Here is a 15,167-nt window from a genome sequence, read left to right as displayed (position 1 = left end):
TTTCGTGACGGCGTTGCCAAGGACCCTAAAAGGGAACACCGCGATCTGGGTGATCATAGATCGGCTTACCAAGAGTGCGTACTTCATACCTATCCCCGTAACCCATGGATCGGATAGGCTAGCTTGGATCTACATTCAAGAGATCGTGCGATTACATGGAGTCCCAGTGACGATTACGTCTGATCGTAACCCGAAGTTCACCTCGAAGTTTTGGATTGGTCTACAGCGCGAGCTTGGAACACGCTTAAACTTTAGCACGGCTTTTCACCCACAGTCCGACGGACAATCCAAAAGAACGATACAAACTCTAGAGGATATGCTAAGGGCCATGGTGCTCGACCGAGGCGGAAGTTGGGAGACCGCACTCCCTCTGATTGAGTTCGCTTACAACAACAGCTTCCAAGCAACGATCGGCATCGCGCCGTATGAAGCACTTTATGGAAGAAAGTGTAGATCTCCGCTCTACTGGGAAGAAGTTGGCGAACGAAGGGCACTTGGACTCGATGCAGTCGAAGAGATGGTCGAAATCGTTCGACAAATCCGTGCGAGGATGAAGGAAGCCCAGGACAGACAAAAGTCATACGCTGACGTCCGACGGACGGACTTACAATTCCAAGACGACGATAAATTTTTCCTCAAGGTATCCCCGTCGAAAGGGATAACACGTTTTGTGGTTAAAGGGAAACTGAAACCGCATTTTATCGGGCTGTATGAAATTCTTGAAGGAGTAGGACCCGTAGCTTATCGTTTAGCGCTGCCGCCCAGCCTTGGGAATGTGCACAATGTCTTTCATGTGTCGCAGTTGCAAAAATACGTGTTCGATCCGAAGCATGTGATTCGCTACGAGGAAGTTGCCGTAAACCCGGATCTGAGCTACGAGGAGCAACCCCAGATGATCTTGGATCGAAAGGTCCAAACCTCGAGAAATAAATCTACTGCCTTCGTGAAAATACAATGAAGAAACCACGGGCCCAAGGAAGCCACGTGGGAGCTTGAGGATAAGATGATGGAACTATACCCGGAACTCTTTCCATAAAGGTTCCAAATTTCGGGATAAAAGTGGGAGACGTGAATTTATGAATTAATTATTGATGACGTGGGAGACGTGAATTTATGAATTAACATCCCGGATTTCCAAACCCTAATTTTTTAGAGCCCAAAAATTAATTATTGATGACGTGGGAGACGTGAATTTATGAATGCATTTATTGCATGAGTTGCTATGACCAAGTCGAGTCTAGGGTTTGCGTTGGAAGTTTGAAAAGTCAAACTTGTGGATTATGTGATGTGGCATGTGATTTATTAATTTATGAGGTGAATTAATTGTTTAAGGGTGAGTGAGAATATTAGAGGAAATTTCCATAAATACTAGCCACCTAAATATTGAGATTTTCGAACCCTTGACCTTTTGAAGGAGGAATTCTATTTTTCCGGATTTAATTTAATTCTTGGGATATTTATCCAAATTAAATCCAAAACCCAATTATTCCTTATTTTTATTGAGAAAAATCGAGCCCCTTATTTCCTAGGTGATTTTCGAAAATCACCCATGTAGGGAAGGAAATATTATTTTGCTTGTTTAATTGATTCCTTACTTGATTTCCTTCCATACCTAGAATTTAAATATTCTACCAAATCTTTCCATACCTCAAGAGATCTTGCCATATCTTATTTTAGTTAATATTAAAAATCCATGCCTTATTTAAAAAGGCTAAATACACGCCTATTTCCTTTCTCCCATGAGAGATTTTTATTCTTATTTTGCTCCGTGATATTTTATCCTACTCCGTAAAATATACCAAAACAAATCTTGGCTAATTAAAAGCCTAATTTTCGAAAACTATGAGATTTTGCCCTAGAGTCTATTTTTGTTATTTCTTCTTCCCTACTCCACAATATTGTTTTATTTAATTGTGGAGAATAAGATCTTACCAAATATCCTTTTTATTTACCTAAAGATCTTGTTGGGCACTATAAATAAGAGAGACCCCTAACCCTAGCCCCCATAATTTTCGCCCCCCTCCCCATAGTACACGCCCCTCTCTTCTCTCTCACTCTCTCCAATTTTTCTTCCATTCTCCAATATTTTGTCATCTTTTGAAGAAGAATTGAAGTTTGATCTAAGAATCTTGAAGAACCGAGTCTAATACTTAGTTTCTCCCGTTCCTTTTTCTCAAAAAGGTATTCTTATATTAATCTTCTTCTTTCTACTCGATTCCTCTCCTTCTAACCGATTAATCGGTATTCTTGATCCCTCATGCATCTTGATTGAGTGAAAGTGGGATAAAAGGGATATGGAAATATGTATGCATGAGTGTGGCGAGTGTGTGTGTGGCGTGTGTGTGTGCGTGCGTGTTGTGTGTGTGTGTGTGTTGTATGTATGTTGGTAAAATACTCTTGTGTGACATATATTGATGTTAGATCTAGAGTTGAGATGCGAATGGAACTTATATGATGAAACATGACCTTGATTGATTAATGATGCTAAAAATAGATCGGTGGGAAAAGGGAAAAACGTTGAGACATGCATGAGTTAGGAGTTGTATTGAATCTGATTTGTGATATGTGCCTATGTGATTAAAAAGGTGAAACCTCAGTTGCAAAGCTGGATAATAAGGGAAAGAACATACTTGAAACCTAAGCAGTCGAGGTGGGCTTTACTCTTTAACTCTTTTATGTGCAAAATTATGAATGTGGAGAAATAAGGGCAGTTTACTGTTATGCCATGCCTATCTCTGTTTTATTGTGATATTGTGTGCCTGATGCCCAGTTTGAGAGTTCGCTCCATTGGGCTATAGGGCTATGGATATGTTTAAACGAATTCGGGGCCGCAAACCCTACCAGGCTGTGTACACGGTGGGATTGGGAGCCGTCCTTGCTAGTCGGCCGGTCTCGTGGGTGAAAAGTGTGGCCACACTTTCGTCGCACCATGGAAATGTTAAGATTGTGGAAATTGATGAGAAAAGTGGGGAGTTGTTTGACTGGCCAGTCTATGGAAATATTTTTGTGATACTCGTGATATTCTCTTATAACTGCTTAAAACTCGAGTTCACTTGGTAAGGGGGGCATAGCTTATAAAATGTTTTGGCAACGAGTTCACTGAGTATTTCAAAATACTCAGCCCTGCATGTGTTTTCCTTATGTGCAGGTTGAACGGCGACGAGCGGTGGCGTGTGTTGAGCATGTTAACTAATTAAGATGGATGTTTTGAACTTCAAGCGTAGTTGTGTCTTCATACATAGCTGCACTTTCTCTTGGTCGTTTTCTGCTGAGTTTTGGATACACTTTAGTATTATTTGGACATTTTGCACTCGTTCCCTTTCGATTTAGAATCTTGAGACATCTTGTGATATCATTGGGATTTATTAAAAACTTCAGTTTTGATCATACTTTATAGTACTTATCCTTCATTTATTTCTCTTGATTAAACCTTTGACTTGCGACTCTGATAACTCGTTTAATACTTAGGTCAAGCCTCTTTAAATGAAACCCTAGCCTATGTTTGCTTCTTTTAAGTCTGTTTTGGTAGAAGTTGCCGCATTTATTGTACCCTAGGAGGGCGGGCTGTTACAGTTAGAGTTTATTTATTAACAACTATTATTTGTTAAATTTATGAATATTGTTAGCCCACACAAAAATATATTCAGCCCTTTCACATCATTCACTTTCTTCAATTTAGCCTTCAATTATATTGGCTTGGGAAGGGCTCAAAGCTGTGTTATCATTAATATTCAAAAAATGTATAAACAGAAAGAATATGAAAAAAATCTTGTTGGGAAGGGCTTAAGCCCTTCCATCCCTCCACCTGTGTCCGCCTGTAACATCCATGACCCATTATATTTTGTTCTCTATAATATTTGATCATAAAACATCACAGGTATATAAAGTTGTTATTGTATAAGATAATCCTTAATTAGTTAAAGAGATTAATATATTTAATTATGCAAACATAAATGAGAATTATAAAATTAAAATTGAAAACAATTCTAACAATACTTCACTACAATAAACTCGCAATTTAGTGACGGATAATCAGCAAAATTTATGCACTTAACAGATTTAGTGACATATTAAGTACTAACAGATCTGTGAATACAAAGCTTGTCATAAAAAAAAATTAGTGACGGAAATATCCGTCACTAATGTTACAATGATGGAAATCAAAGGCGGCCGCCATGGTAAATTCGGACCAGTGACGAACTTGTCTGTCACGAATTAGTGATTTACGCTTTCAGTCACTTATCCGTTCCTAATTCTTGAAATTTCCGCTGCCGTCACTAATTCCGTCATTAATTTGCATTTTTTTTGTAGTGTGTAAACAAGTGTGTCACATTAATAATTTCATATATTATGTAGTTAGTTACTGTATGTTGACTTGGAGTGAATATTTGAATTATATGATGTGAATATGATATAGTTATGTGTTATTTGATATAATATGATATGGATATGTAATTGATGCAATTGATATGTTTTACACACGACTTTGGTAATTATTTGAATAATTGGATTAAAGAGGATCTGTGACATCTTGCCCGAGGTCTGATATATCAATGGCAATGGACCTACGAGTCATTATACAAAGGCAATGGACATAAGGGTCACATATATAATGACAATGGACCTTCGGATCATATATATGTATACAATGGCAATGGGACCTACAAGTCATATTGATACGCTCGGATTTTGCACTGTTTTAAGACCATTATTTGGTTCGTTTTTATGTCAAAATCGCTCTACACGTCCATTATTTGCATATTTTGTCTATTTTGGTATTTTGACGTGTTTTGTGAGAAATGTGCATAATTGAGACGAAAAAGGGAGCCAAAACGCAAAGTCTCGAAATCTGGAGTCAGACGACGACCGACGACCGCCGCGGTTGTGTGCGGCCACCGCCGGCGCCCGGCGGGCGGATCAATGTAACGGTCCGCCTCGGAAAAATGCGCTTGGAAGAGAAGTCTCGTCCGGCGACCGCCGGAAGTCGTGCGGCGGTCCGCCGCCGAGGGAACAGACTCTCTGGACTCCAACGCGGCGACCGCCGGCCAAGGTGCGGCGGCCCGCCGGAGAAAGGCGGCGAATCCGAGAAGCCCTAGATTTGCGCCCAAATTTACCATATTTTGGAGATCTTTTCCTTCTACAACAAGGATTGGTTTTTCCCTATAAATAAGACCTCAAGCTTCATCAAAAAGAGAGAACTTCTACTTGCAAAATACTTCATAGAGATCAAGAGCTAGAGTACTTCAATTGTGCAAGGAGTTGGAGAAGGATTTCAAGAACATCAAGAACGACAAGGATTCAACCTACGGGTTTTATTTGCTTTAGTTTTATGTTCAAATTGTCTTCCCTTCAATCTATGTTTTTAGCTTATTCAATTATGTGTAACTAAACTCATAGGATTCTAGGGATGTGTTAGTAACGACTTTGGTTATACAAATTCCTTTTTCTATTTAATATCCGTTTTGTTTTTACTTTGTTTCTTCCCTAAGTATTCTTGATGCTGCATGATTGAGTGACACAATCTTGTATGATTTAATATAACTTGCTTCATAACTGTGACAGAGTTCTAGCGAGTTAGATTCACTTAGTAGACACTACAGTTAGCTTCCCTTAAAACGGCACTTGTTAATTGAGAGTGAGGACTTTTCAAGGGTCTTAGGCGCTTTTTGGAGTTACGTGTTAGGATTGACAACCCTAACTTTGTAATCAACGTTTGTATCGCATGAGCATAAGCTAGGTGACTCGTCCTTTCAAAGTATAAACTGTGCTAGGGTATTGTAGTTGGAATTTTGTATAACCATAACTGTGAACACACATCCCTGGGATTCCCTTATCTCTATCGTCTTTCTCCTTGTTTTATTTGCTTTTAGTTGGTCTATGCTTTTTATTGTTTTTAGTTTTCCAAAAGTTTTCAAAACCTACTTGTTTTTCCAGATAGTAATTGAGTCTTAGTAGAGGATAGACACTTTGTGTTTGCCTTCCCCGTGTTCGATATCCGGTACTAACCTTTAGCTATACTATATATACTCTGTATACTTGCAGGTTTATTTAGTGCTAATAAAAAGTGCATCAAGTTTTTGGCGCCGTTGCCGGGGAAGACAATTCACTTTGGAGTGATATCTTCAAACGAATAATTTTGCTACTTTGGATTTTAATTGCTTTCAGTTTTTAATTTTAGTTTTTAATTCGTTTTTGTTTTTGGTTCTTGCAGGTTTTGTATGCGAACGCGCTCTGGGAAGGACAGCCTAGAACCGCTCGATTTGGAACTTGAAAGAACTCGTAGGAAAATAAGAAGTGAAAAAGGATCAGGAACAATGGGTGACCGAACAGACATCGAGAAATTGCAGGAAATGGTGAAGCTACTGATGGATGAGAGAGATGCGGAAAGGGCAGCCCGAGAGGCTTTGGAGAAGAAGAATCAGGAAATACAACCCGTGATGAACATGTTCAATCATGGGAATATGATTACCTTTCCCGAAGGACCTCGTATTGACGCTAACAATTTCGAGTTACGCATGCCCCTTATTCAAAGGGTCGAGCAAACTCCTTTTGCAGGTAGGGCTACAGAGGATGCCAATCGCCATCTCTCCAAATTTGTGGAGATCTCAAACACTCTCAAATTGAACGGTGTCGATGACGATGCCATAAGGGTAAGACTCTTCCCCTTTTCATTAACTGATTCTGCTAAAGAGTGGTTTGAATGTATGCCCAGAGAAAAGGTCTCCACATGGAAGGACATTGTAGCTGCCTTCCTCGACAAGTACTATCCGCCGGGCACAATTTTGAAGCTCAAAAGCGAGATCTTCCAGTTCATCCAAGGCCATGACGAGCCCCTCTACGAGGCGTTTGCTCGTTTCAAAGCCCTTCTCCGAAAGTGCCCTAACCATGGTTTCACCGTGGACCATCAGGTAGGAATTCTCTATAATGGGTTTAACGAGAAGATTTGTGCTATGCTTGATTCAGGTGCAAATGGAGGGTTCTTAAGGAAGTCAGGTGAGGAAGCCATGGCGGTAATAGAGGAATTCGCCACCAACAGCAGGGGGTGGTCGAAAGAAAGGCATAGCCTAAAAAGGATAGCTGCAATTGAAGAAGCCGAGGAAAGCTCTTTTGCGAAGGAATTGGCCGAGCTTCGAGTTAGGGTGGACCAAATGGATTCATCAAGGAAGGAGGACCCGATTCCACCGACCTCCATCATAGCGGTCTCTAAACCCGAAACTCCTGCCCCGATAGTGGAAGAAATCAACTACATGCAAGGAGGCGGTCCCAATAGAAATTACAACAATAATTATCGCCCTAACCAGGGGGGCGGTAATTTCAATAATTATAATGGAAACCGACCTCATCCTAATCTCTCTTATTCTAACAATAATTACTTGCAACCCCCCGCAGGATTTAATGTTAGCAAGGGAGGAGTAGTTGAAACAACCAAGAAGGAGGAAAAGTATGACCAAGGGATCACAAGGATCTTGGAAGTAATCACGCAAGACAGGAAGGTTAATGACACCAAGATCGGAGTGGTCGAAGCTAGAATAAACAACCTCGAGCAGGGAATGAACACGATCTCAACTGCCATAGCCAACATCAACACTCAAATGGAGCAAATCCAAAAGAAGTTGGATGAGGACAGGGCAAAGGCAGCCGCACGAGTGGATGACATCAATAAGAAGTGGGTGGCAAAGCAGAAAACTGGGGACTGCCCAGTCGCCGGCGGACCGCCGCAACCATTGCAGCGGGCCGCCGCTGAAGCGTCGAATGGAGTCTGCCCAGCCGCCGGCGGACCGCCGCACACATCACGGCGGGCCGCCACAGACAAGGCAGATACACCCACTCAGCAAGGACTCGTGCGGCATAATGGGATTGTGCTACCTTTTCAACCAAAGAGGAAGTTTAAGCTCGAAGAGCAGTTCAAACATTTTTTGAACATGTTTTGTAAAGTTCATACTAACATTCCTCTAGTTGAATCGTTGCAGGAAATACCTAAATATGCGAAGCTACTAAGGGAGGCGGTGATGAGGAAGAGAAAGCCAACAAAAGCCGACCTTAAGCTACCACATCATTGCAGCGAGATCATTCAAAAGGAGAAGGCAGTGAAGCAGAGAGATCCGGGCCAATTCATTATCCGATGCCGGATTGGAGAGGGAAAGGTTGACAAGGCCCTATGCGATTTAGGATCTTCCATCAATCTCATGCCACTGAAGTACTACGAAAAGCTCAACATTGGGCCACTCAAAACTTCAGACGTAACACTCAGGTTGGCCGATAACTCGTCCATAAAAACTGTTGGTATGATTGAGGATGTCCTAGTGAAAGTCGATGATTTCATTTTTCCCGCCGATTTTATTGTGCTTGACATGAAAGTAGACAAGAACGTCCCTCTAATCTTAGGGAGAGATTTTCTTGCTACTTGCAAAGCTTTGATTGATGTAGGTCGTGGCGAGATCACAATTAGCGATAACCATAGCCAATCCACCTATAAGATCGAAAGCGAGATGCTCAAGTTTGAGGAAGCAAAGCGGGCAAAGATGGAACAACAGTGTAGGGCAGTCATGGTCACGGATTTGACCAAACCCCAAGACCCCTTTGAAGCAGAGGAGCATACTACCTCCACCATCTACGTTGTAAAAGAGGTAAGACGTTCTCCCAAAAAGGACGATACTAATCCCTCCACCTCTATCCCGCAGAAAAAGAAGCAAAAGAGGAAGAAGGCAACCAAGGAGGACCCCGAGATTTATGTTATCAAAACAAATAAGGGGAAATACAAGTGGTGGAAGAAGTTAGGGACCAAGTTGCTCCCTAGAGTTTGTATACTAGAAATCACCTTTCGAGTGATTGAATACTGTTAAAACTCTTATTATATTTTCCAAAGGAATAAACAGATTATTTTTGTCATAATGTTGTTATGTTTTACATTTAATGGATGTTTATTGCATATTTAAATGTATAAGTAACTTAACAAAGTCTAAGTCTTTGTTTTAATAGACCGGTTGTGGGCGTCGTTCACTTTAAGGTAACACGGCCAGTTCTAAACAAAGAAAAAGAATAATTTCACAACCTAGATAGGCTTAGACTACCTATCGTGAAAGGTTGCAATGTCAGTCCGATTATTTCTAAGCCTTACTAAAATTAGATGACATTGGTGTGGTATAGCACTGAATGGATCTAACAACGAGACAGTCTTTATACTATCTACTAAAAGACGAGGTGATACGATCATGGAGGCCGTGCGTCAAGGATTTCAGCTACAGCTGGATTCAACCGAAAACCGTCCTATCGAGATGATATCCGAAAGCTATGAAACTACCACCATTGTCTTCGTCTTGGAAACGGCTTCGCGTGGGTATCTTGCACAGATGATATGACCACGGGTGCTCGACGTCAAGGGTCCTCCCTTCGGCGTGAACCATGGGTTGATTGGGGCCCAAGGATGAAAGAGAAGACATGCCAAGGATCCAATAAAGCTAGAGGGCCTCCCGAGGATGCGAGGAATAGAGAAGGCTCGGATTTGAGGACAAATCCTTTCCAAGAAGGGGAGGATGATACGATCATGGAGGCCGTGCGTCAAGGATTTCAGCTACAGCTGGATTCAACCGAAAACCGTCCTATCGAGATGATATCCGAAAGCTATGAAACTACCACCATTGTCTTCGTCTTGGAAACGGCTTCGCGTGGGTATCTTGCACATCCCAATCGGAGTCCGAATGAGGGAGTTATGGCAGTTTTACGGAAGTCGCGCAGAGAAGGCCGGGAGCTTCGGGAAAAACGCCCGACCGGGCGTTTTTTACTGTGCAAAACGCCCGGGGACAGAGAAAACGCCCGGGCCGGGCATTTTGGCATGTGAAAAACGCCCGACCGGGCGATTATGCCGATTTTTAGATTTTGTGGGCCAACTTTCTATTTTTGGACCCATAGTATAAATACCTCTTGATGTCATTTCTTTTCCTTAGGTTTTTGCTGAATTATATGCTTGAGAGCTTTGTTTCCTCTTGGAGAGGGTTTCTATCCAATTCCTAGATATAGGTTGCTTGAATCCATCAATTGCTAGTTCAAGCATGGGATTTCCATCAATTGCTAGTTCAAGCATGGATCAAGTAGAGGTATGCTTTGAGGTTTGTGGTTCCCTTGAAGATCTAGCCATGGATGCATGTTAGTATGTTGTAAGTGTCTTAGCTTGCTTCATCAATGACTATGTATCTCAATTTCCACCCTATCCAATGTTACTTCTTGTTTTGATCATCTTAGTTTCCTAAATTCTTGTTGGGTTGCCATTATTGATACAATAGAAAATCTACTTCACAAAAATATTAGATCAATCACCTACAAATTGGGTAAATTCTTGGGAAATGGATCACAAAATACATGGATCCACATCATTTGGTATCTAGAGCCTAGTACCCACTAGGTGTTTGATCTATTGTTGCTTTGGGTTGGGTTATTTTCCTTTTGTCTTTTGTTTTTGCTCTGTTTTGTTGGGATGATCGGATTGATCAATTGTGCTTAGATTAAGCTGAAATTTGGTGTGTATGATCTATGTTATGTGACCTACGTACCTGCAAAATGTCATCAAAAAATTCCTTCGTTTGCCTAGTTAACCGTGGAGATTAACATCATTGCCCTGTTGTGGCATAGTTGGGGAAAGCCATACAAAACATATCCAATCACCAAATCTGACTATATATGGCCATTTTTCCCTTGATCTAGACTTGTTTGGGAATCTATCCACCAAAATTCATCCAAATTGGGCGCGGGAATCAATACCAAAAAAAATCATAAAGATCAGCCAAATTTCAGCAAAAGTGTCACCCCTTGTTTTTGTTTTTCTTTGACTTGCATCTTGCTAATATGTGTTTATGGCTTTGTCTTCTTGATTTTGTTGACCAAGGAGTATACCTTGATTGATCCACCTCAAGCACTTAAATCTTGGAATTGGAGTTGTGAGTGTGAGTGAATCCACCTTTCTCACAATATTCTAAGCCTTTGTCGAGAGTTATTGGGGAGTGATTTGAGGGGGGTTTGGGACATCAAGGTTGAGTTCATCTTCTTAAATTCTACTTTCTTTTATTACTAACCTCTAGGACTAGTTCCTAGTGTTTGTTTGATTTGTAGGTACTTACTCTATGCCTCCTCGCACCCGGTCCAACAAAATGGCGGGGACAAGTGCGGAGGGGGAGGAAACAAGCATGACTCACCCTACACCCGATGGGGACCTTGTGAGCATGATGGCCCGAATGATGAAGGAACTCAAACAAGAGATGATGATCCAGATGGATGAGCGAGCAAAAGAATCCATTGTTCAATCAAAAGAATCCGAAGCCCGCATGCTTGCCGCCCAAAACACTTTATTTGAGGAGTTCAACACCTTGAAGGGAGGCCGCACATCTAGGACTCCTACTTCTAGGGGTAACAATCTACCTAATGTTTCCCCGGAGGAGATGATGGAAGAAGTGGTGTATGAGGGATGGCAAAGGGGGAATGATAGAAATAGAGTCAATCACATGGAGAATGATCGGTTTGGGGGAAGAAATGGTGCCCGTGGCCGTTTTAAAGGTGACTATGAATCAAGGTACCATGGAGATGGGCTTGATAGAGGATATAGTGGGAAAAGAGCTCCCAAGTCTCATGGAGAGTGGTATTCTAGGAGGGTGAGGGATCAAGTTAGCCATAAGGGGTTTGAGAGGCCAATTGAAGAAGAAGTCTCATATAGAACTCGATTGAGGCCTACCTACCCACATGGTGGTGTTGACACAAACCAAAGAGGTAACTCATCATGTAATTTGGCTACACCCTCTTCTTTCCATTTATCACATAAGTCTCTTGATGTATATGGAAATGTCTCCTCTTCGAAGAGCTTAATCCAAATTAGTAGAAAAAAAGAACGAGAGAGAGAGAAAAGGCTTGAGAGTGAATGTGAGTCTAAAAAGCCAAGAGAGCGTGATAAAAGACAAGAGTGTGAGGTGCAAAAGTCAAGAGAGAGTGGTGGGGGTGAGAGAAAAGAAAAATATGAAATGAGAGAAAAACCACAAGCACAAGTGAGTAAAGGGTGCTTGTTAGATTCTAAGGTCAACCTTGGGTGGGCACCAAATGATCCTTTGCCTCTTGCCCTTGGTGAGGAAACTAAACCCTTACCCACTAACACTTATTCTATGTCTTTTTGTGTTCATGAATTTGTAGGAAATTTAATTGAAGGCATGGAAGTGAGGCATCATGTTGTACATGGCTTGGAAACTACTCACCTGGAGAAGGAAAAAGAGGAACGAGGGCAAGTGGATGAACTCCTTGCCCAAGGTTCAAGTGCACTATCCTTATCTCCTTGTGATGTTTCATTGAATGAGATTATATTAGAGAAACCCCTTTGTGTTGATAAATTTTTTATTGATGTCTTGTGTAAAAAGTGGTCTCATGAGCTTGAAACTTTGAATGCTAAATCTACCTTTGCACCAAATATTGATCCTTTCTTGGTAAAATCAAGCATTGAGAGACATGACATTTCTCTTGTGGCTTCTACCTTGAATGTTGGAGTGACTTCCTTGTATGCTAAGATGCCTAAGCTTTCATTTGTTGGTAATTTTGAGCTTCATGTGTATGTGAGTGAGGATAGTAAGACCAAGAAGAGTAACGTGGATAATGACTTTAGAACTTGGTGTTTGCTATGTCTTCATTGCAAAGTGGTTAAACCCTTCAATGGGATTGGAGTGTTCTATGGTCGTTTTGTGAAGGATTTTTCCACTCATATGTCTCTTGTTGATGGTGTTGTGATTAATGACATAAAATTGCATCGTTCTCATGTTTGTGGTATTATTTTAAAATTGTTGGAGCATTTGTGTGGGGGTAATTTGGAAACATTTCTCTTGATACTTGATGTTGCTTCTCATAAGTCCCCCATGCATGATGTTGTTCTTACTCTACATGTTGTGCATGAAGGTATATGGATGCATTTCTCATATATTTTTGATCATTTCTTGAAATTGTTGGGACAATTGAGTGAGATCCCTTGTAATAAACTTGGTTTGTTGGTTGAGACACTTTCTTGCAAACTTAATGTGAATTATCATAAACCTCCTCTATATTCTGACCAAGAGTTTGTCAATTTGTGGAAGAGAACTTCTTATTTGAGCAAGAATGATGTATCAATGGTTCCTTATGGTCATTTGTTGTTTAACCTTGAGAATAGGAATCTTGTGAATAGACCTTGTTTGATTACTTTTGAATATACACCATATGAGGATCCATTCTTTTATATGCCTAGTCTTGTTGAGAATGCCAAATCTTTTGTAAAGATGTTCATGAATTTGGGTATCATTTGTATGGGGATGGTCAAACCAAATAGAAACAAGATGCTTAGGGCATGTGTGTTTTGGCATGTTGATTGCTTTTATTGCATGTCCATCAAACCATTCAGTGGAGTTGGGATGTTTTATGGTCTATTTGTAAAGAACTTCATATCTAATGGCTTTGTTTGGGACTACATTATGAAGGAATGCATATGTTTATTTGCACCCACATCTTGTACCTATATTGTGAGATTGTTTGAGTTTTGGTATGAAGGGTATCTTGATGAGTTTGTCTTGATTCCTTATGGGTGTGATTTGTACATGAGAGGATTCATTAATTTGTGTTCTCATATTTATTGTGACTTGGCCTTGAGCTTGAGGGAACATGAATTTGGAGGTCCATACAACGTCTTTGGTGTAGCATTGTCTCTAAGAGCCGTTAGTGGTCTTAATCCTTTTCATCATACTTTGATATTTGATTTGCTCTTTTTCCATTTCATAGGTGTGCGGAATCCGGATTTGAGGGCAAATCCTTTCCAAGAAGTGGAGAATGATATGACCATGAGTGCTAGACATCAAGTGTCTTCACCTCGACGTGAGCCATGGATTGATTGGGGTCCAAGGAAGAGTGTGAAGAAGTGCCAAGGATTCAATAAAGCTAGAGGGTCTCCCGAGGATGCGAGGAATAGAGAAGGCTTGGATTTGAGGACAAATCCTTTCCAAGAAGGGGAGGATGATACGATCATTGAAGCCGTGCGTCAAGGATTTCAACTACAGCTGGATTCAACCAGAAATCGTCCTATCGAGATGATATCCGAAAGCTATGAAACTACCATCATCGTCTTCGTCTTGGAAATAGCTTCGCGTGGGTATCTTGCACATCTCAATCGGAGTCCGAATGAGGGAGTTATGGCTGTTTTACAGAAGTCGCGCAAAACTGGCGAGGGAGTCCAGAGAGAACACCCGCCCTGGCGAGGGAGTCCAGAGAGAACACCCGGGCGGGTGTTTTGCACCCTGCAATTCACCCGACCGGGTGAATCACCCGAGACTTAGTTTTTGAGGGCCTTTTTACACATTTTGGGCCCTTAGTATAAATACCTTTTGATGTCATTTCTTTTCCTAGATTTTGATGAAATTAGATGCTTGAGAGCTTTGTTTCCTCTTGGAAAGGGTTTCTATCCAATTCCTAGATATAGGTTGCTTGAATCCATCAATTGCTAGTTCAAGCATGGGATTTCCATCAATTGCTAGTTCAAGCATGGATCAAGTAGAGGTATGCTTTGAGGTTTGTGGTTCCCTTGAAGATCTAGCCATGGATGCATGTTAGTATGTTGTAAGTGTCTTAGCTTGCTTCATCAATGACTATGTATCTCAATTTCCACCCTATCCAATGTTACTTCTTGTTTTGATCATCTTAGTTTCCTAAATTCTTGTTGGGTTGCCATTATTGATACAATAGAAAATCTACTTCACAAAAATATTAGATCAATCACCTACAAATTGGGTAAATTCTTGGGAAATGGATCACAAAATACATGGACCCATATCATTTGGTATCTAGAGCCTAGTACCCACTAGGTGTTTGATCTATTGTTGCTTTGGGTTGGGTCATTTTCCTTTTTGTCTTTTGTTTTTGCTCTGTTTTGTTGGGATGATCGGATTGATCGATTGTGCTTAGATTAAGCTGAAATTTGGTGTGTATGATCTATGTTATGTGACCTACGTACCTGCAAAATGTCATCAAAAAATTCCTTCGTTTGCCTAGTTAACCGTGGAGATTAACATCATTGCCCTGTTGTGGCATAGTTGGGGAAAGCCATACAAAACATATCCAATCACCAAATCTGACTATATATGGCCATTTTTCCCTTGATCTAGACTTGTTTGGGAATCTATCCA

At 41.0% G+C, this 15,167-nt stretch overlaps 2 protein-coding genes across 5 annotated transcripts; both read left to right on the top strand.

Moving 5' to 3' along the window:
- The first annotated feature begins 6,314 nt into the window (after nucleotides 1–6,314).
- On the top strand, nucleotides 6,315–9,153 carry LOC125220296. The gene is made up of 2 exons (XM_048122455.1): nucleotides 6,315–8,798; nucleotides 9,148–9,153. The coding sequence occupies exons 1-2, from the start codon at nucleotides 6,315–6,317 to the stop codon at nucleotides 9,151–9,153; spliced, it is 2,490 nt and encodes an 829-aa protein (XP_047978412.1).
- A 1,285-nt stretch (nucleotides 9,154–10,438) lies between these two features.
- LOC125218183 lies at nucleotides 10,439–14,444 on the top strand. Of its 4 annotated transcripts, XM_048119808.1 has the most exons (3): nucleotides 10,439–11,754; nucleotides 12,169–12,288; nucleotides 13,771–14,444. In XM_048119808.1, the coding sequence occupies exons 1-3, from the start codon at nucleotides 11,115–11,117 to the stop codon at nucleotides 14,319–14,321; spliced, it is 1,311 nt and encodes a 436-aa protein (XP_047975765.1). In that variant the 5' UTR covers nucleotides 10,439–11,114; the 3' UTR covers nucleotides 14,322–14,444. The 4 variants fall into 4 exon arrangements, with proteins under 4 accessions (XP_047975765.1, XP_047975764.1, XP_047975763.1 ...); XM_048119807.1 differs by having other exon boundaries at nucleotides 10,439–12,282; XM_048119806.1 differs by having other exon boundaries at nucleotides 10,439–12,288.
- Nucleotides 14,445–15,167: the final 723 nt, after the last annotated feature.

This window comes from Salvia hispanica, chromosome 4, assembly GCF_023119035.1.
Source record: "Salvia hispanica cultivar TCC Black 2014 chromosome 4, UniMelb_Shisp_WGS_1.0, whole genome shotgun sequence".
NCBI lineage: Eukaryota > Viridiplantae > Streptophyta > Magnoliopsida > Lamiales > Lamiaceae > Salvia > Salvia hispanica.
Note: the sequence above shows the minus strand (reverse complement) of the source record. Positions and strands in the feature narration are given on the sequence as shown.